The 22,462-nt window shown below is 41.6% G+C and overlaps 1 protein-coding gene across 1 annotated transcript in view; it reads right to left on the minus strand.

Annotated features, from left to right (window-relative positions):
* Nucleotides 1-9,418: 9,418 nt before the first annotated feature.
* Nucleotides 9,419-22,462, minus strand: part of ERCC6L (ERCC excision repair 6 like, spindle assembly checkpoint helicase) — a 31,554-nt gene continuing 18,510 nt past the window's right edge. The window contains exon 2 of the mRNA XM_042974441.1: nucleotides 9,419-13,497. Within this exon, the coding sequence (XP_042830375.1) occupies nucleotides 9,864-13,497 (3,634 nt within the window). The 3' untranslated portion in view covers nucleotides 9,419-9,863. The remainder of the gene's footprint in view (nucleotides 13,498-22,462) is intronic.

The following is a 22,462-nucleotide window of genomic DNA, read 5'->3' on the forward strand; positions in this document are numbered from 1 at the left end:
CACCAGTCTAAGACTCATATTGCTGGGTCCTACCCATCCTCTGGAACTCCCACATTTGTCAACCTTCTACCTGAACCACAACTGGAATTTATAGTATTCCTTGCTCACCACCACTTTCTGATTGGGTTGAACCCCTATCAGGCAAGCTGCTTTGCAGTCCGCTCCACCTGAGTTAGCAGGTCTCATACTGCATCTCAGCTCCTTCCCTCTACCCAGTCTGCTCCACCAATGAAGTTGGGCCTTCTTTCCTTATAACGGAGTTAAGAGAAAAAAATGAAATCTGCCTATTATAGCACTATCCTGGATATCTGGTTACTTACAAGACCACAATGTTTTCTGTAATACAGTTTGATTTAGCCACTCAACCTCTAATCACTTCCATTTTCCAGGGCTGGAAAAGAAAAAAAAATGTCATTTTTACTACTAATGCAATCATGTGTCCATCTGAAACACATAGGATCCCTAATGATCTAGAGAATGTAACACTTCATGGGTCCAAATGTTTTCTCCAAAATTGCTACCCTATTCTTCTTGGGCATGGCTGGGGAAAAGCCAGGCCTGCTTGGCAGCCAAGAAGATAAGGGAAGAGTAACCAGTTCAGGAGAAAGAACCTCCTCCCAAGCAGAACAAGGAGGAAAACAGTGCTAAGTATGGGAGAAGGTCAGATTTATTTTCATTTACCAATTTATTTTTTTTCAGTTTATTTATTTATTTTGAGAGAGAGGGAGGGTGGGAGGGAGGGGCAGAGAGAGGAGACACAGAATCCCAGGCAGGCTCAGCACTGCCAGAGTGGAGCCTGATGCAGGGCTTGAGCTCAAGAACCTTGGGCTCAAGAACTGTGAAATCATGACCTGAGCCAACGTCAAGAGTCGGAGGCTTAACGGACTGAGCCACCCAGGCACCCCTCATTTACCAATTTAATAACTATTTAAAAGGCACTTACATGTGAGGCTCTGATGTTAAAGAACTATTCAGATGCAAAATTGTCAACCCAGAAGAGAGATTTTAATTCCATAGCAAGGGACTATAAAACAAAAATTTTTGTATTTTAATGATTGTACCTGAAATTTCATGTGTAGAACATGATTCCCTATAAGGATCATTTTATTTGTTTTTTAAATGTTTTATTTTTGAGAGTGCAGGCGGGGAAGGGGCAGAGAGAGAGGGACAGAGGATCCTAAGCAGGCTCTGTGCTAACAGCAGGGACCCTGCCTGATGCGGGCTTAGCTCTAGAACTCAAGGAACATGAGATCATGACCTGAACCGAAGTGAGACACTCAACCGAGTCACCCAGGTGCCCTCCACTTTAAGAATCATTTTAAAGGACTTATAGAAAAATTATAGAGATAAACACTAGGTTCTGGAGGGGTCCTTTGGAACATTCCCTATAATATTCTTCTGGAATGTGATGGGATATGGAACTAAATGCAAAGACCCAGACCCAATAAAACTTTGTTTCACACACAAAGAAACCAGAGTTGCTCTTTGTTTTCTAACCTAGTCACCAGGCTCTGGGCTTCTGGGAGAGGTGCAGGAGCATGGTCCTGCTAACCTCACTGCGTGTGAGTAGTTACTACTATCCTTCCCAAAAGATCTCAGTTCCCCTATCCTGATCCAACTCCCTGATAAGGAGCTCTCTGACATACCTCTACATATCCAGTCCCCTTGGCAATGTGCATGCGGATGCATCAGGCACAACTGGTAAATCTTTTCGATTGTCAACCAGCATCAATAAAACATGTGATTCTGATTAAAAAAAAAAAACAAAACAAAACTACAGGTGGCCTTAATGCCAGTACTGGAAACCGATCCATTAAAGCCTGAGTCACGGAAAAACTAGCCTGAAAAGATGGCCACCTATTGGCCTGACTTCCAGGGATGATCATGTTAACCAAAGTAGAAAACAATGTATCACAATCACTTATAAATATTAACTTAATGTTATTAAACAGCAACCTCTGGGATAAATTAGAGGAGAATGTGGTTCGCATTTCAGTCACACAGCAAGTATTACTGATTATTTGATAATTAGCTTTTCCCTGATTAGCCCCATTAATGAGATGGACAGTTAAGGGGAAAAAAAAACCAACCAACCCTACATCGCTTTACTCTTAACAGCCAGAAACTGGAAACAACTCAAGTGTCCGACTTGGGTTAACAATCTGTGGTATATTCATACAATGGAATACTACTCAATAACAGAAAAGAATGAACTACTATACGTATGAATTCATACATGTAAGAAACTCAACATTATGCTGAGCTACAGAAGCCAGGCCTAAAAGCAGCAGTGAGATTCAGCTTACACGAAGTTTTAGAACAAGCAAAACGAATCTGTAGTGGAAAACATCAGAGCAGTGGTTGCCTCTTTAGGTGGAAGGTGAGAGTGGGGACAGCCTCGGAAGGGGCCTAAGGGAACTTTCTGGGGTGACAATAATATTCTACACCTTGACAGGGGTTTGGGTTACACAAATGGATGCATTTGTGAAAACTCACCAAATGGACATGTAAGATTTGTGATTTCTTTGTATGTAAATTTTACTTCAACAAAAGAAAAAAAAAGTGAAAATATTAAAGCCTAGTTAATGGTATGTATGCTGCGGTAGGAGGAAGTATCCTGATCTCTGCAATCTACTTTAAAATGCATCCAAAACGTAAGATGGATTGGTAGAATAGGTATGTGATGGAGTAAGTGTAGTAAAATGTTAATAACTGAATCTGGGTGGTGGGTCAAAAAAAAAAACCAGGAAATAACTGCTTTGCCCATAGATTACTACCCATAGATTACCTCAGTTCAAAGGCACACATAACCCGGAGTCATAACACACTGAAGTCAGGCTTCTTAACCAAGCACTCAAATGCAACTGGTTTCACCAACAGCACCAATAAACTCCATATTACCAAATCCAGTGGCCACTTCTTGGTCTTTATCTTTCTTGACCTTTCTGTTGCATTTAAAACCACTGACCACTGGGGTGCCTGGGTGGTTCAGTCTGTTAAGCATCCGATTCTTGGTTTCAGCTCAGGTCATGATCTTGTGGTTCGTGAATTCAAACCCCGAGTCAGGCTATGCACTGCCCGTGTGGAGCTGTAATAATCACCCAATGTTTCCAGGTCCTCCACTGGTGAAATTATAACCACTATGTTTGCAGACATCTGACTAACGAAATAAGCTAAGAGATCTTCAGTTGTGCATCACATAGGAATTAAGCACTCACTATGTGTCAAGCACTGTGCTAAACACTGGAGATACAGTGGAGAGCAAGCCAGGTCTCTGCCTTTGTGCAGCCTGTAACAGGGACTGACATTTATCAACGAATCACATAAATAACTAGTTACAAACTGTAACAACGGCATGAAGGCTATCAAAGCATACATCAGGGAAATCTGGGGATGAGCAGCAGTGGGTCTCAAACCTCACAGAATTCTATCTTAATTTTTGAGGTTTGGTCCTGGCTGAATACACCCAATGTGTAGTGGTCACAAAGCAAAGACCTGTGGGGACAAGGCAAGTAACTGCAATGAGTGAAAATGCTGTGTGAAAAGTAACACTGGGGCACATGTGCCCTATTTAAAGGGGGCAGGCTGCTACTGGTCTCCAGATGCTAGTTACAGTTGCAGGAATAAAAGCCCAGGATTGCCAAGATCTTCTGACTATTGAAGATCAGTTGGAAACTCTGATTTTTATGGGAATTTCTCCTGATTTTTAAATGGTAACTAATGGGGCATCTGGGTGGTTCAGTCCAACTCTTGGTTTCAGCTCAGGTTTGATCTCACGGTTCGTGGGATCAAGCCCCCGCTTTGGGCTCTGAGCTGGCAGTGTGGAGCCTGCTGGGGATTCTCTCTCTTTGTCCTTCCCCTACTCGTTCTCTCTCTCTCTTGAAATAAATAAACATTTAAATGGTAACTAATGCAGAAGTTTTTTTTTCTTTTTTTTTAACGTTTATTTATTTTTGAGACCGAGAGAGACAGAGCATGAACGAGGGAGAGGGAGAGAGAGAGGGAGACACAGAATCGGAAGCAGGCTCCAGGCTCTGAGCCATCAGCCCAGAGCCCGACGCGGGGCTGGAACTCACAGACTGCTAGATCGTGACCTGAGCTGAAGTCGAACGCTTAACCAACTGAGCCACCCAGGCACCCCAATGCAGAAGTTTTTAAAATACTAGTAAGAACAAACAAAACTTACCTGTGAACATGGCTCATGGGCTGCCAATCTGTGACCTATAGTTTATCTGAGCTAGAAAAAGCACCACTGGGTTTGGCTGAATCCCCTCTCCAAATGTTTTCTCCTAAAAAAATGGTAGGCCTGTAGTTCTCTGGACAGGAACCTAGTCAAGGTTTGGTTTGGGGCTTAACACTGTCCCTCTATGTCCTCTGTTTCACCTGTAAGTCCAATCACTTACAACAGTGTAAGGCTTTCTATAGTACTCATTATCTGTGTCACTGGCTTTGGACTCCACAGCTAAGAACTATCTGGACCAAACCATATGGCCCAAAAGAGATCCAAGGTTCTTAGTGCTCTTCCAGGTCCTTTATACCCTGTCGCAAAGAGATTACAAGCAGGCAGGAAGAGGAAGCCCTAGTTTAAAGTGGGTAAAGGCAGGTAGGGATCTAGTCCCCCTCCTTTGTAACTTCAACCTGAAAATTTTGGTTAAACCGGGCAAACGTTCCTCTGCCAGAATAAACAGGAAGACAGCATCCTCTTACATGTTAACAACATGCCCTCAGAAAGCAGCTGAACTTGCTGGCTAATTACTCTGAAAAAGACAGCTAATTAATAATTATGTCAAAACCAAAATTACCTTTTTTTTCTGGCATAGCAGATGTGCGTTGGCACCCAGATGGGTCATACCAGCCAAAGCGCCTCAGCAGGAAATAGTTTCATCACTTGGGAGAGTATTTGGTGGCCAATATCCTGACTGGCCCTTTGGAATGAAGTCTAACTAAAAATGAAAAATTCTCCAGGAACAATATTAAGTTCTCTTAGAATAGCTATAGACTTTTAGTACTTCCAGCCCGTAATCTGCCAGCCCAAGGTTATCTGGTTAGCCACTGCATTGTAGTGCAAAACTCTGGGGCTTCAAGCAAGTACTTATTCCGGGATTGGGACAAACCTGGGGTTGTTTGGAAAGAAGTTCCGAACCCTCAAGTTTGCCTTCAATTCACCTTCAGACCACCTTAGTGGGGAAGTGGACAAGACCTTCCATTAAGATGAAAATAAAAATCTAAAAACCATTGGGGCGCCTGGGTGGCTCAGTTGGTTAAGCATCCGACTTTTGCTCAGGTCATGATCTCACAGCTCATGGGTTCAAGCCCCGGGGTCGGGCTCTGTGCTGACAGCTCAGAGCCTGGAGCCTGCTTCGGATTCTGTGTCTCCATCTCTCTTCCCCCTCCCACTCATGTTCTGTCTATAAATAAATAAATAAATAAATAAATAAATGAATAAACCATTTAAAAAATTTTCTAAAAAAATCTAAAAACCATTACCTAGGTGATGGTTGCAATAATAATTCATTAAACTGAATACCTGTTTTATACATTTTCATATATATATATATATATATATATATATATATATATATCAGAACAAAAGTTGTAAAAGAATGTTACTTGCCTAAATACAATTCAAAAAAATTTTTTGAATTTAAAAAATTCTTTTAACGTTTATTAAGTAGGGGAGGGACAGAGAGAGAGAGGGAGACACAGAATCCGAAGCAGGTTCCAGCCTCCAAGCTGTCAGCACAGAGCCCAACATGGGGTTTGAACTCGTGAGCCTCAAGATCATGACCTGAGCCAAAGTCGGATGCTTAACCGACTGAACCTTCCAGCTGCCCCTACGATGCAATTTTGAATACTGATCTTGTATCTTGCAACTTTGGTGAACTCTTTTATTAGCTCTTATAGTTTTTTGTGGATTCATTAGGACTTTCTACATAAAACACCATTTTATCTGCAAATACAGATAGTTTTATTTCCTTCTTTCCAATTTCCATGCCTTTTAGTTCTTTTTCTTGCCTATTTGCCATGGCTAGAACCTGTATTATAATGTTGAATTATAATATTGAACAGAAGTGGCGACAGCAGACACCATTATCATGTTCCTAATAAAAGATGGAAAGCTTTCGGTCTTTCACCATTAAGTATAATGTTAGCTTTGAGTTTCTGTAGACACCTTTGATTAGACTGAGGAAGTTACCTTGGATTCCTAGTTTGTTGAGCTTGTATAATTAAAGGGTGCTAGATTTCTCAAAGGCTTTTTCTGCACATATTGAGAAGAACATATGGCTTTGTCCTTTGGCTCTGGATAAGATTGATAGGTCCACTCTGAAGTAGAGATGTCAGGGAAGCAGTTGGATACATGAGCCTAGAGTTCAGAAGAGGTCAGGACTACAGACAAAAATGTAAAAATTTTCAGCATAAAAATGTGATTTAAAGCCAAGAACCTAAGGGCACCTGGGTGGCTCAGTCAGTTAAGCGTCTGACTCTCGATCTCATCAGCTCAGGTCATGAGTTCAAGCCCCATGTTGGGCTCCACGCTGGGCATGGAGCCTACTTAAAAGAAAATAAAGCCAATGGGGTGCCTGGGTGGCTCAGTTGGTTAAGTGTCTGACTTCAGCTCGGGTCATGATCTCGTGGTTCATGAGTTCAAGCCCTGCATAGGGCTCTGTGGTGACAGCTCACAGCCTGGAGCCTGCTTCAGATTCTGTGTCTCCCTATCTCTTTATCCCTCCCCCACTCACACTCTCTCTCTCTCAAAAATAAATAAACGTTAAAAAAATTAAAAAAAAAAAGCCAAGAGCCCAGAAAAGATTGTCAAAGGATGAAGTATAATTTTAAAAAAAGATAAAATGGGGCACCTGGATAGCTCAGCCAATTAAGCATCTGACTCTTGATTTTCGCTCAGGTCATTATATCATGGTTCGTGAGATCGAGCCCCACATCTCAGGCTCTGTGCTGACAGCATGGAGCTTGCTTGGGATTCTTTCTCTCCCTCTCTCTGCCCCTCCCCTGCCCATGCACACGTGCGCCCTCTCAAAATAAACACTAAAACAAAACAAAAACCATGTCAAAAAAACCAACAGTGCAACATTGAGAACATTTACAGAATTCCAGCTAACAAATACAAAATGCCTCCCCCACTCACACTGTCTCAAAAATAAACAAACATTAAAAAAATAAAAAATAAAAAGCAAACTAATTTGTGGCATGGAAAGAGAAAGCAGTGATAGCTACCTTGTGAGAAAGCAGAGCAAGAATGGGTCTCTGACACCAAGCAACCCTTTGGGAAGTTAACTTGGAACTGGCAACTAAGGTTCTAAAGGAGTTGATAAATGAGAAAACTAAGGATTTATACTGATTTATACATATTATAGCACATGCATTCAATTCTGCTTTGAAATTACATCTTTTTCACTAAGTTCAATGCTTAATGAACCAACTTCATTCAGAGTAAAATAACTGCAAATTAAAACCAAAATGAGGTCTTGCTTTTTACCTATCAGATTGGCAAAGTTCAAAACATTTAACATATTGTTGGTGAGGGTATGAAGAAACAGGTATCCATTAATGGTAGAAATGTACATTTCTACCTCTATCGTACATTATACGATGTACATTATAACCTCTATCGAGAAAATTTGGCAATACCTATCAATATTATAGATACAGGGGCGCCTGGGTGGCTGTCGGTTGAGCGTCTGACTCTTGATTTCGGCTCAGGTCATGATCTCACAGTTTATGAGTTTGAGTGCCACATTGAGCCCCACACTGACCGTGCAGAGGCTGCTTAAGATTCTCTCCCAAAAAAAAAAAAAAAAGAAAAATTACAAATATACCCTTGCACCCAGCAGTTCCATTTCTAGGAATTTATCCCATAGATATAATACATGTGTAAAAGGTACAAGGATATTATTCATCACAGTGTCAGTTGGAAATAAACGGACTATCCATCAATAAATGATGGTATATCCATTCAATAAAATATCATACAGCTGTGTTAAAAACTGGTGCAGAACAGCATATATAACATACTATCATTTGGGTAAGAACATAGATATACAAACATATACTTGTGCTTGTACATATATACTGTCCTTGGAAATGGTAATCCAGAACTGGGGGCAGGGCAGGTAAGAGACTTTATTTCATACCCTTAGATCAGGGGGTCTTAATCTGTTCTGTGCCATGGAGCCCTTTGGCAGTTTGCCCAAGCCTATGGATCCCTTCTAAGTTGCTTGTATTTTTTTTTAAGTTTATTTATTTTGAGAGAGAATCCCAAGCAGGCTCCATGCTGTCAGCACAGAGCCTGACACAGGGCTCAATTTCACAAACTGAGATCATGATCGAGCCAAGATCAAGAGTCGGACCGGACCGTTTAACCAACTGAGCCACCTAGGCGCCCCTACCTGTAGTTTTTTAAATTGTTTTATATACAATATGTAGATTTAAATTATATATATTTCATATTTTCTTGAGTTCTGTGTGCTGTTCTAATTATTGAACCTGAAGGTGCAGTCATAGGAATCCTCAATTTGTAGCCAATTTGGATAGAAGTGTGGATAACATGGGGACCCAATACTAGCAATTGTCAACCGAGGTGAGGGCAGTTTTATGGGAGTGAGCCCTTGAACGTGTGGAGTCTGACTGGAACTCCAGGTAGTGTCAGAACTGACTTGAATTGTAGGACACTCCATGGATATCTGCCAAGAACTGGAGGACTGGTGTGGAAAACCTCCGCACATCTGGGGTCAGAAGTGTTGTCAGTAAAAACATCTCAGTATATCCAGTGAAGCAGAGACAGTTTATTATGGTAACTTTTCACCAAGTAACACATGGTTTAAAAAACTCCATTTCACTCCCTACTGTGTGATCTTGGGCAGGTCACAGCCCCATTGAGCCTTAGTTTCCTCAACTAAAATAAAGTAAATGCCACCCTCAACCTCAAAGGATTATGGTAAGGATTAAACAAGGAACCTATGCAGAATACCCAATATAGAGCAGGTACTTCATAAAAGCTAGTTCCACTTCTTAAGTGCAGAGTTCTGTATTGTACTTTGTTTCTAAGAAGCAACTGAACTCCTTTTCAGTCTACCACCCAAAGATCCGCTATGCTGACCTGTATCAGAATGCAGTGGGAGGTGAGTGAAGAATGGCTAAGTTGTTGACAAAGTGACTCCGGGGTCAGGAGCCAGTGATAAAGAAGCCTGGCACCAGGTACCTTATCCCAGCCTTCTGCTGGAGTGAGCTGAGGACACAAAATAGCATGTTAATAAGCAGGTCACAGATTCAGAATTCCAATAAGCTCCTGCTTAAACTAATGTGCTTCCATATGCATTTGCCAGTGTCATCTCAGTGAAAGAAAGCAAATGGAGAAGAAAACACTGAGAAAAGTGACTTTATTTTCTTACCTGAAGTGCGATATACAGAAGTGGTCATTTCCAGAATGAAATGAAGAATAATTTCACAAAAACATTTCTAGAAATCACATAGTTCTATTAAGTTGACAGAGCATGCCACCACACTGAGCGTGGAGCCTGTTTAAGATTCTCTCTCTCCCTCTGCCCTCTCATGGACTCGCGCCCTCACTCGCTGTCTAAAAAAAAAGTTTATAGAGCATGCCTAAAAGAAAAATATAAGCCTATTCAAGTAAAGAAATATTAACCTAGTGTTCAGAATATATGTACAGGGGAGGGGGACAGGAAGGAATAGGGAGTAAATGCAGAATTTACAAAATAGTTAAAACCAAAACCTTGCTTTTTGAGATCTCTCACCTTAAGCCTAAATGCTTCATGCTCCCAAAGAATCCAGTTACAGGAACGAATTCATACTCAGTGTCTCATTTTAACAATAAACAGGTTATAGTCTTAAGGTTTATTAAGCTGCTTATACAAACTTAAAGTCATGAGCATGACTTCAGGATCGGCACTTTTTATGTCAAGCGCTTTAACGAAGCAGTTTAAGGCCTCCTGTATTTTCCCACACTCTTTCAGTTCTTTTCCACGAATTACAAGGGTCTCATAGTCATTCACAGCCTCCATTGCCTCATCCTGGGGAGAATCAACCAACTGTCTGCCAGACAAAGAGGTCTGTCCTGGGTTGCCAGGAGAGGTCTCTTGAGCCAAAGCATGAGGCTCAGGTGTCATTAACTTATTTTCTGAAGGCAGCGTTTTGCCAGGAGGGTCTTCTGTACACTCTGAGACTTCACCACTGCTTTCCTCGGCTCCTTCCTCCAGGTAATCTTCAGCAACCTCTGCTTCACTGCTGTTGTCAAGTCTTTCCTCCATATCCTCCACGTGGTCTAAAACCACATTAACAAGAGACCTCCTAGAAGCCAGGGATCTTCTAGAGGTTACAGACTTATTTATACTATCAGCCATTTTCAGTGAAAAGAACATTCCTGGCGGACTGATGTCACTTTTGGGAGTGGAAGCATCAAACTGTTTTACAGATAACAACTGAAAGGGAGGTGTGTTGAATGGATCTGTGCTTGAAGTATCTTTAAAAGTATCATCTTCATCTTCACCATCTGAAACGATCCTTCTAGCTTTCCTTCTGACTTTCACATTAACTATTACTTCTTCTGGCTCATCGTTTGTCTCAGAGAGATCCATACTAAGATGGGCTTTGCCATGCTCGACCTCTGCTTCAGAATTAGCTGCAGCACCGCACAGGCTATTTTCATTCTCAACATGCTGCAAAGACTGCCTGGAAAGATCTTGTCCGTTGTCTGCAGCAGAGTCTTCCAAGAAAAGATTGAAATCACATGCATACTGTGATGAGGACGCTGAAGGTTCCTCTTCCAACTTGGCCTCACTGCCTTGAGCATCCTGTAGTGCACCGTGGGATGCTGACACGTCATCATCAGCTATTTGAATTACAGATGTGCTTGACTCTGTATTTTGATTTGCGCTGGTCATGGGACTCATGGGCCAGGGACTGCAGTGAAGTAAAATCTCATTGTCCTTCAGTTGATCTAGATGTGGCCCAAGATCAGCTCTGACCAATTTGTTAAGTGAATAATTAAAATTTCCCAGAGGGTCCTCTTGCAATGTCTCTTTCTGTATAGCCATTCCCATGGGGTCAGTACAAATTTCATCCACACTTCCACACCACTTGGGCAAAGTAGCCACAGAGTCAGCATCAAATGTGCTTTCGCATGGGTGACTACCATCTTGTAAGACGGTAACGTTCATCTTTACATTGGAGAGATCTTGATTCCCATGCTCTTCAGGCAGATCATCAATGATTATACTTGCCATTTGGGAACTGATTTCTTCTTCCTGGGTTAGAAGTGGTGAAGGCCAAGGCTGCGGTTTCCTTGATTCAGGGCATTTCTTCTTTGTTTGAGAAGGAAATATAGGTTCTCGCTGCCAGATCCCCTCATTTCCAGTCCTTTGTCTTTCCACTAAAAGCTCTGTATTTTGAGATTCTAATTCAACAAGGAATTGAGCTTTCTGAACCCTTTGTTGAATATAGTGAGATTCTTCGATCACATCAAGCTCTTCTTTAACAGACAGATCACGTGTGTACATCAAATCATGGTCTGAGATTCCAGCTATCCCCAAAGAGTGCAGGTAGGCAATGTGTTCATCTAGTTTCTTATCAGATCTTCTCTGAGCAGCGTGCAAAGACTGAAGCTGCAGCTGGGTTGCAGAGTTCTGAAAATCCTCAATTGTAAAGAGCTCTCTCAATTCTTGTTTAGTAAAATATCGGAAAGGGTTCTTCTTATCGCCAGTAGTTTGTCTTATTAAGGAGTCCTTGAAAACCTGTCTTCTGTAGATTTTTTCCTCTACAGTCCCACAAGTGATCAGCCTATAAACTACAACATTTTCTTTTTGTCCAATTCGGTAAACTCTATCCACAGCTTGGGCATCAGTTGCAGGATTCCAGCTAGGGTCAAAAATGACCACTCTAGTTGCTGCAGTTAATGTTAAGCCAACACCACCTATTTGAGTGGTAAGCAGAAAAACAGAGTAATCTTTATTTTGCTGGAATAAGTTAATTCTTTTTTCTCGTTCCACAAGATGAGTAATTGTTCCATCGATTCGCAAAATCTTAAAGTGCCGATTTTTTAAGAGGCATTCGATGATGTTTAGAATTTGTCTTGACTGAGAAAACACCAGAGTCTGATGCCCTTCATCTCGCAATCTCTCAAGCAGCTCTATTAGAAATAGCATTTTTCCAGATTCTGCCATCAGTGTATCATCAGTTATTTGATCAATCTGGTCCACATCTGAGGAATCTTCCCCTTCATTTTCACCTGGAACAGAGAATTTCACAGACCCTAAATTCAACAAAAGACAAGCCCGTGCAGATAGCAGCCTAGGATGATCACACAGCTTCTTTAAGACACCTAGCTCAGCCAAAGGAGAGCGTGTCTCCATCAACAACTCCTTGATATGGTCTAGAGACACAAATTTCCTGTATATTTCTTCTTGTAAAGGCACAAGACGTATCCAAATAATAAAATCGTTTTTCCTGGAAAGGGAAGGCATTTCACAAATGGCATCAACATCTAGATTCTTTTCGCGAAGTCTGACCTCTGGGTTGCTTAACTTTTTCTTTTGTACCTCCTCTTTCGTCCTCCTGAGGAAATAGGGTTTTATGATTGTCATTAAGTTTTCAGATATTTTAAATCCCAAGGCTTTTTCCCCTTGGGTAGCATCCTTCTCTCTTGCTCTAGTAATAGGATTTTCATACTCCATTTTAAAAGTTTTTAATGTTCCTAGCAGGGACCCTTGACAAGCAAAATCAAACAGGGACCATAGTTCTTGTAAATTATTCTGGATTGGGGTTCCTGTGAGGAGGATGCGATTACGGGTAGGGATAGCCCGAGCACATATTGCTGACTTAGTAGATGAGCTTTTTATTTTATGTGCTTCATCAAGGATGACATAGTCCCACACAAACTCTTGGCCGTTCAAGCTTGAAAGCTGTTGCCAATTATTGATTAACATTTGGTACGTAGTGATAATGACACCATTCCTTTGCTGAATCCGATTGAGGTTTCTGGTACGTTCATTCTTACTAGGACCGTGAAAGGTTTTCACTCTCATTCCTGGAGTCCACTTAACAAATTCTTTTATCCACGTGCTAATGAGATTGGTTGGCATGATCAGCAGCACATGATTCACAAGTGTGGCATCAAACATACCAGAAAGGAAAGCGATGATCTGCACAGTCTTCCCTAATCCCATATCATCTGCCAAGATGCCACCTTTTCTTCCATCCCTATATAGGCTATAGAGGAAAGCTATACCTTCCTTCTGGTGCTCAAATAGTTGGTTGTGGAGCTCTCGATAGAGCAGCAGGCCAGAGTTGCACACATCTGTGAATTCATCATCTCCGTGTTCTGCCAACTCCTCCAAGGCTTCCTGTATTTTTTGGATTCTGCTCATCACCTTTTCATTGGGAAAAATGTCCTTTGCCAAATTGAAAAGTTTAAATGCTTCTTCCAGATCTCCATTCTTAGTTGCTTCTTTGGCCTCTTTCACGTATCTGTAAAAAAAAAAAAAAAAAAAAAAAAAAAGAAATATATATATATATGTATATATATATATACATATATATATAGATAGATTAGATAGAGAAGATTAGAAAAGAAGGAAACAGATTGAACATTCAATCTGAGAACATGTTAGAATCCATTTTGGAAACTAAACTGCAGTTGGGTTTTTAATATCCTCAATTCAGGATGGGAAAGATTAGCACAGAAGATGCCAATGAAAGCTGGCATCACTTAAGACACATACCCACCAGACACTGCCAGCAACACCTTCAGACATTATTTGTGAGAAATGTATGTGCAAAGGTTATTGGTTCCATAGTATTTTTTTAAAATGTCACCCATAAGAAGTATGGAGTGATATTTTCTTGTAAAACCAACCAACCAGGGGTGCCTGGGTGGCTCAGTCAGTTGAGCATCCGACTTCTGCTCAGGTCGTGATCTCATCACCTGTGTGTTCGAACCCTGCATTGGGCTCTGTGCAGACAGCTCAGAGCCTGGAGCCCGCTTCAGATTCTGCATCTCCATCTCTCTCTGCTGCCCCTCCCCCACTCGCACTGTCTCTGTGTCTCTCAAAAATAAACAAACATTAAAAAATTAAAAAAAAAAAAAACAACCAAACCAACCAACCTATATCGTGGGAGCATGGAAACAGGAAAGATACCTGGGCACTTCTCAAACCTTATTTTTCTGTACCTCTGATACATTTGACACTAATGATCACTCCCTCCTTAAAATTTCTTCCTTCCACTGGATTCCTATAGATTCTTCCTGGTTTCCTTCCTGATCAGTGGCCATTTCTTCTGTGTCTTTCTTGGGATCCTATTCTTCTTTCCATAGGGCTCAGTCCTGGGCCCTCTTCTCATTCCTTTTACTCTCTCCTCTGGCTTTCCCAGAGCTTCCACCTCCACCTATGTGCTCATGAAACCACTCTCTCCATTCCAGGGCTTGCCCCCAAACTCCAGTCTAGACTCGCATTCCAAATGCCTTCTGCACATCTCCACTTGAAAAAAAATCTCACAGGCAACTCAAATTCAACTAATTCCAAATTAAACTTGTTATTTCCCCCTCTAAAAACATGTTTCTCCATTCATGTGATAGTAAATGACACTACTATCAACTTAGCCATACAAGCTAGAAATCTGAAGATCATCCTTGACTCCAATTCACATGAGTCATCCTTGACCTCCACCCTCTTTTAATCACCCTCTCCCCTAGCTGGACAATCCCCAAGCCCTACTAACTTTATTTCCCAAGTATAACCTATGTCTCCATCTGCACTACCACTACTGTGGTTTAAGTCACCATCACCTCCGGCCCAGGTAATGGCAACTTCCTACTCACTGGTCTCCTTACATCCACTCTTGGCCCCTCCAATACATTCTCTACATAGCAGCCAGTGATACTGCCTAAAACATAAAAGAAAAAAAATGTAAAAGAAATCAGGTCATTCCTCTGCTTAATATTCTCCAGTGGTTTACAGTCAATTGATTTAGAAAGGAGGCCAAAACAATTCACTGAGGAAAGAATAGTCTTTTCAACTGAATATCATATGCAAAAGAATAAAATTGATCCCCTACCTCACACCATACACAAAAATTAATTAAAAATGGGTCACAGACATAAATATAAGAACTAAAAACTCTTAGAAGAAAATATAGGTGTAAATCTTCGTAACCTTGGATTTGGCAGTGGTTTCTTAGATATGATGCCAAACACACAAGCAACCAAAGGAAAAAGAAATTGGACTTCACCAAATGAAAAACTTTTATGTTTCCAAGGATACTACCAAGAAAGTGAAAAGACAACCCAAGCAATGGGAGAAAATATTTGTAAATCATGTATCTGATAAAGGATTTGTACTTAGAATATATAAAGAAATCTTGTAACTCAATAATTAAAAGACAACACAATTTAAAAATGGAAAAAGGATCTGAATAGAGATTTCTCCAAAGAAGATCTATAGATAGCTAGTAAGCACAGGAAATAATGCTCAACATCATTAGTCATCAGGGAAATGCAAACCAAAACCACAATGAGATACCACTTTATGCCCATTAGGATGACTAGAATCAAAAAGCAAGAAAATACCAAGTGTTGGCAACAATGTGGAAAAATTGGAACTCTCATAACACTGTTGGTGGGAATGTAAAATGCTGCAGCCGCTTTGGAAATAATTTGTCAGTTCCTCAAAAAAGTTACACATGGGTGTGGCTGGGTGGCTCAGCCGGTTGAGCATCCCACCTCAGCTCAGGTCATGATCTCACAATTTGTGAGTTCAAGCCCCATGCTGGGCTGCTTCTGTCAGTGCAGAGCCCGCATCTTTGGATCCTCTGTCCCCTCTCTCTCTGCCCCTCCCCACCCCCTCAAAAAAAAAACCCAAACATTAAAAAAAAGTTACACATGGGATTACCATGTGATCCAAGAATTCTACAATCAGGTACAGACTCAAGAGAAATGAAAACATCTGTCCACAGAAAATCTTGTACATGAATGTGCGTAGCAGTATTATTCATACGCCAAAAGGGGAAATAACACAGATATCCACCAACTGAATGGATAAAAATGCGGTATATTGGGGCACCTGGGTGGCTCTGTCAGTTAAGGGTCCAACTTTGGCTCAGGTCATGATCTCTCAGTTTGTGAGTTCGAGCCCTGCATCAGGCTCCGTGCTGACAGCTCAGAGCCTGGAGCCTGCTTCAGGTTCTGTGTCTTATTCTCTCTCTGTCCCTCCCCTGCTCACACTCTGCCTCTCTCTCTCATTCTCTAAAAAATAAACATTAAAAATTTTTTTTAATGTGGTATAGCCATATGATGGAATATTATGCAGCCATAAAAAAGGAATAAAATACTGATTCGTGCTACAACATGAATGAACCTTGAAAATGTTTTGCTACATGAGTAAGCCAGTCACAAAAGAGCACGTTTTATTATTCCATTCATATGAAATGTCCAGAATAGGCAAATTCACAGAGGAAAAAGTAGATTGGTGGTTGCCAGGGACTGGGGGGGGGGGGGCTGGGGAATTCTGGGACTTGGTGGTGGTAACAGCTAAAGGGCAAGGAATTTCTTTTGGGGGTGATGAATGTACAACTCTGTGAATATACTAAAAATTATTAAACTGTATAGTTTACATGGCTGAAATGTATGTATGGTATGTGAACTATACCTCAATAAAGCTATTAACAATAACAGAAAATTCTTCAGTGGCTTCCTGTGGCCTATATAATAGAGTTTAAGTTCCTTAGCCTGGCATTCCAAGCCCTCCTGATATAGCCCGGAACTGCTGAACCTCTCTGCCTTAACTCCTACCACTTCCTGCCTCAAACATCTTATTTTAACCCCTTATGCCCATCATGCTACTTGGTGTCATCTAAGCTTACACCACCCTCCTCTTCCTGGAATGCACTCTCCTTTCATCAAACGAAACTCACAGAACTCATTCTTTAAGACAGTAACTCTCAATGTTATGCATAATCTTCTGGAGGGCTTGTTAAAACACAGAATGCTAGACCCCAACACCAAACTATCTGATTCTATAGTCAGGCCCAAGAATTTGTATTTCTATAAAGTTCCCAGGTGATACTAATGCTTGTGGTCCAGAGACCATACTTTAGGAGCTGCTTTGAGGTATACACCAGGCCTCACCTGCGGTTCCCCTAGGCTGCCTTCTATCCCTACCCTATCCCAGAGCTGGATCAACTGTTCCACCTCAGGACTCCCCCATGTGCTCATCTCTTATCAGTGCACTTAACACATTGTATTAAAATCATTACAAAACAATCTAGCTGTATTACAAATGTATGAAACAAACTCACTGAAAGGGTAGAGACAAAAGGTGCTGACCTAATAACCTAGGAAATGAGGAAGTCTGTACGACTAAAAACAAAAGAAACAATATAAGTATTGTACTCTAGTGGATAAAGTTGTTTTTGGCGTATGGGCTAACAATTCTGTCGCTACAATGCATGTATAATAAAATTGAAGAGTTAGGTAAATGCGGTGCCTCAGTGGCTCAGTCGGTTAAGCATCTGACTTTGGCTCAGGTCATGATCTCATGGTTCATGAGTTCAAGCCCCGTGTCGGGATCTGTGCTGACAGCTCGGAGCCTGGAGCCTGCTTCAGATTCTCTCTCTCTCTCTCTCTCTCTCTCTCTCTCTCTCTCTCTCTCAAAAATAAATAAACATTATTTCTTTTTCTTTTTTTTTATTTTTTATTTTATTTTTGAGACAGAGAGAGACAGAGCATGAACGGGGGAGGGTCAGAGAGAGAGGGAGACACAGAATCTGAAACAGGCTCCAGGCTCTGAGCAGACAGCACAGAGCCTGACGCGGGGCTCGAACTCACGGACTGCGAGATCGTGACCTGAGCCGAAGTCGGACGCTTAACCGACTGAGCCACCCAGGCGCCCCCATTATTTATTTTTCAAAAAAAAATTTTTTTTGAAGAATTAAGTAAATGAATGGTGGATAGTGGGAGCCACGTTTCTTACCTGTTCGAATGGAGAAGCAAGAGGAGACGGTGGTGATGCATGTGGTAATGGATTAGAGTTGGAGACATCAATATAAACCCATTTTTAACACAGATACAGGTGGTTATACATAGAATATTTACAGTTGTGTGTATACACATGGAGTATTATACACCCATATTTCCTTGCTTGGTCAGGTGAGAGGGCCTAGAAGCAAGAAAATCCCAGTAGCAAAAAGCTCACCTAGCACCCAGATCTTGGTTTCTAATACGATTCTCCAATAAAAGGAACCTGGGCTCCTTGGAAAAATGGCTGATTCTAGGACTGTGGCAGGAACTGTGTAAGATGAGCCTGGAGGAACCTGTAGTGTCAGAAAATAAGGAAGTGCTCAAACAACCCCCCACAATGATGGGAGTATGCCAAAAAGACACAGGAGCCAAATGAAAGAGCTCTCAATGGTCACAGCTGGAACAATTTGAGCAACAAAGTAAAATTGGATTAGAACCCAATGTATAAAATAAATACCTATGAGTCCATACTGATATAAATGAGTGAACAAATATAGGAGAGGAGACAAATCTCCCATGCAGGAGAAAATCAAATAATTTATGTAGATACTCTGCCCTCAAGGAAATGGAGCATAACTCCCTCTACCTAAATATGGAGTGCATATACTAACATCCTCCCAAAAAGTACAGTGTGGAAAGGTATGGGGGAGGGGAGAAGCGCAAGTAACTTTAAAGAGGAGAATCCTGGCAAACAGTACCTCAGCCAGGTGATTACAGTCAACACTAACAATGATATATCACATTAACATATGTACCCTTGATACAATTTGATGATAAGGGCACTTTACCTCTCTAGTCTTCCCCCCAAAACCAAAACCTCCAATCTAAACACCAGAAACAATGAAAGATCCCAATTGAGAGAACATTTTACAAAACACCTAAGCAATACTCCTCAAAACTGTCAAAGTTATCAAAAACAAAGGAAGTCTAAGAAAATGTCACAGGCAAGAGTAACCTAAAGAGACAGATGACAAAATGTAATGTGATGTCCTAGACAGGATGCAAGAACAGAAAAAGGACCTTATGTAAAAACGAAGGAAATCTAGGGGTGCCTGAGTGGCTCAGTCAGTTAGGTATCCAACTCTTAATTTTGGCTCAGGTCATGAGCTCATGGTTTGTGAGATGGATCCCCATGTCAGGCTCTGCATGGACAGTGTGGAGCCTACTTGGGATTCTTTCTCTCTCTCTGCCCCTCCTCTGCTTGTGCTCTCTCTCAGTCTCTTTCAGAATGAAGAAATGAACTTTAAAAAAAAAAGATGAAGAGCAGGAAAGGAGGAAGAAAAGAGCTTGCTTGCTGTAAAACTCTGCTAGTTCTACTGTGGCAGGTCAGCTGCCCACCTCCCCAAACTCTACTGAGCTGTAGAATTAAGTTATATTCCCTCTTACTCTGGTCTTGAACGTGAGGGCATAGTGATGACCACTGGATCCCTCCACCTTAGTGCCAGCCCCTGAACTCATTCTCCACTTTCTCTTTCCTCACAACCCTCCCCACCCTCAGGGTGCCTTCACCTGGGTAACTGGTCTTCTGGCTTGGTCTATGTCCCAGAGCTTGAAGGAGAAAATATGTCATTTTCTATTACTATTAGATCGTTTCCAAATCCCTAAACTGGTAACCTGTCCAGTATCCTAAACCCCTGTGAAGCCTGGTCTTCTAACTACAGCCAGGCCTCCTCTCCAGGAAGTAAAGTGCTGCCTGTGAACCCTAGCTCTGGGTTACACTCCCCAGAATCATACACCTTTTTTTTTTTTTTAACAAAATGTTTATTTTTGAGAGAGAGAGAGAGCACAAGCAGGGAAGGGGCAGAGAGAGAAGGGGACAGAGGATCCTAAGCAGGCTCTGCACTGACAGCAGTGAGCTCGATGTGGGGCTCAAACTCACAAACCATGAGATCATAACCTGAACTGAAGGTGGATGCTCAACCAAGCCACCCAGGCATCGTAATACACCAACCTTTTAAATGGCAACTGTCTGCTTAGACTTTTTTTTTTTTTGTCTTTTTAAAATCTTTTTAATGTTTACTTATTTTTGAAGGTGAGAGAGAGACAGGGTGTGAGTAGGGGAGGGGCAGAGAGAGAGACACAGAATCTGAAGCAGGCCCCAGGCTGAGCTGTCAGCACAGAGCCCGACGCAGGGCTCGAACTCACAAACTGCGAGATCATGACCCTGAGCTGAAGTCGGACGCTCAACCGACTGAGCCACCCAGGTGCCCCTGTCTGCTTAGACTTCTTACCACCAGTCTAAGACTCATATTGCTGGGTCCTACCCATCCTCTGGAACTCCCACATTTGTCAACCTTCTACCTGAACCACAACTGGAATTTATAGTATTCCTTGCTCACCACCACTTTCTGATTGGGTTGAACCCCTATCAGGCAAGCTGCTTTGCAGTCCGCTCCACCTGAGTTAGCAGGTCTCATACTGCATCTCAGCTCCTTCCCTCTACCCAGTCTGCTCCACCAATGAAGTTGGGCCTTCTTTCCTTATAACGGAGTTAAGAGAAAAAAATGAAATCTGCCTATTATAGCACTATCCTGGATATCTGGTTACTTACAAGACCACAATGTTTTCTGTAATACAGTTTGATTTAGCCACTCAACCTCTAATCACTTCCATTTTCCAGGGCTGGAAAAGAAAAAAAAATGTCATTTTTACTACTAATGCAATCATGTGTCCATCTGAAACACATAGGATCCCTAATGATCTAGAGAATGTAACACTTCATGGGTCCAAATGTTTTCTCCAAAATTGCTACCCTATTCTTCTTGGGCATGGCTGGGGAAAAGCCAGGCCTGCTTGGCAGCCAAGAAGATAAGGGAAGAGTAACCAGTTCAGGAGAAAGAACCTCCTCCCAAGCAGAACAAGGAGGAAAACAGTGCTAAGTATGGGAGAAGGTCAGATTTATTTTCATTTACCAATTTATTTTTTTTCAGTTTATTTATTTATTTTGAGAGAGAGGGAGGGTGGGAGGGAGGGGCAGAGAGAGGAGACACAGAATCCCAGGCAGGCTCAGCACTGCCAGAGTGGAGCCTGATGCAGGGCTTGAGCTCAAGAACCTTGGGCTCAAGAACTGTGAAATCATGACCTGAGCCAACGTCAAGAGTCGGAGGCTTAACGGACTGAGCCACCCAGGCACCCCTCATTTACCAATTTAATAACTATTTAAAAGGCACTTACATGTGAGGCTCTGATGTTAAAGAACTATTCAGATGCAAAATTGTCAACCCAGAAGAGAGATTTTAATTCCATAGCAAGGGACTATAAAACAAAAATTTTTGTATTTTAATGATTGTACCTGAAATTTCATGTGTAGAACATGATTCCCTATAAGGATCATTTTATTTGTTTTTTAAATGTTTTATTTTTGAGAGTGCAGGCGGGGAAGGGGCAGAGAGAGAGGGACAGAGGATCCTAAGCAGGCTCTGTGCTAACAGCAGGGACCCTGCCTGATGCGGGCTTAGCTCTAGAACTCAAGGAACATGAGATCATGACCTGAACCGAAGTGAGACACTCAACCGAGTCACCCAGGTGCCCTCCACTTTAAGAATCATTTTAAAGGACTTATAGAAAAATTATAGAGATAAACACTAGGTTCTGGAGGGGTCCTTTGGAACATTCCCTATAATATTCTTCTGGAATGTGATGGGATATGGAACTAAATGCAAAGACCCAGACCCAATAAAACTTTGTTTCACACACAAAGAAACCAGAGTTGCTCTTTGTTTTCTAACCTAGTCACCAGGCTCTGGGCTTCTGGGAGAGGTGCAGGAGCATGGTCCTGCTAACCTCACTGCGTGTGAGTAGTTACTACTATCCTTCCCAAAAGATCTCAGTTCCCCTATCCTGATCCAACTCCCTGATAAGGAGCTCTCTGACATACCTCTACATATCCAGTCCCCTTGGCAATGTGCATGCGGATGCATCAGGCACAACTGGTAAATCTTTTCGATTGTCAACCAGCATCAATAAAACATGTGATTCTGATTAAAAAAAAAAAACAAAACAAAACTACAGGTGGCCTTAATGCCAGTACTGGAAACCGATCCATTAAAGCCTGAGTCACGGAAAAACTAGCCTGAAAAGATGGCCACCTATTGGCCTGACTTCCAGGGATGATCATGTTAACCAAAGTAGAAAACAATGTATCACAATCACTTATAAATATTAACTTAATGTTATTAAACAGCAACCTCTGGGATAAATTAGAGGAGAATGTGGTTCGCATTTCAGTCACACAGCAAGTATTACTGATTATTTGATAATTAGCTTTTCCCTGATTAGCCCCATTAATGAGATGGACAGTTAAGGGGAAAAAAAAACCAACCAACCCTACATCGCTTTACTCTTAACAGCCAGAAACTGGAAACAACTCAAGTGTCCGACTTGGGTTAACAATCTGTGGTATATTCATACAATGGAATA

The sequence above is a fragment of the Panthera tigris genome, chromosome X (assembly GCF_018350195.1).
Source record: "Panthera tigris isolate Pti1 chromosome X, P.tigris_Pti1_mat1.1, whole genome shotgun sequence".
Lineage (NCBI taxonomy): Eukaryota > Metazoa > Chordata > Mammalia > Carnivora > Felidae > Panthera > Panthera tigris.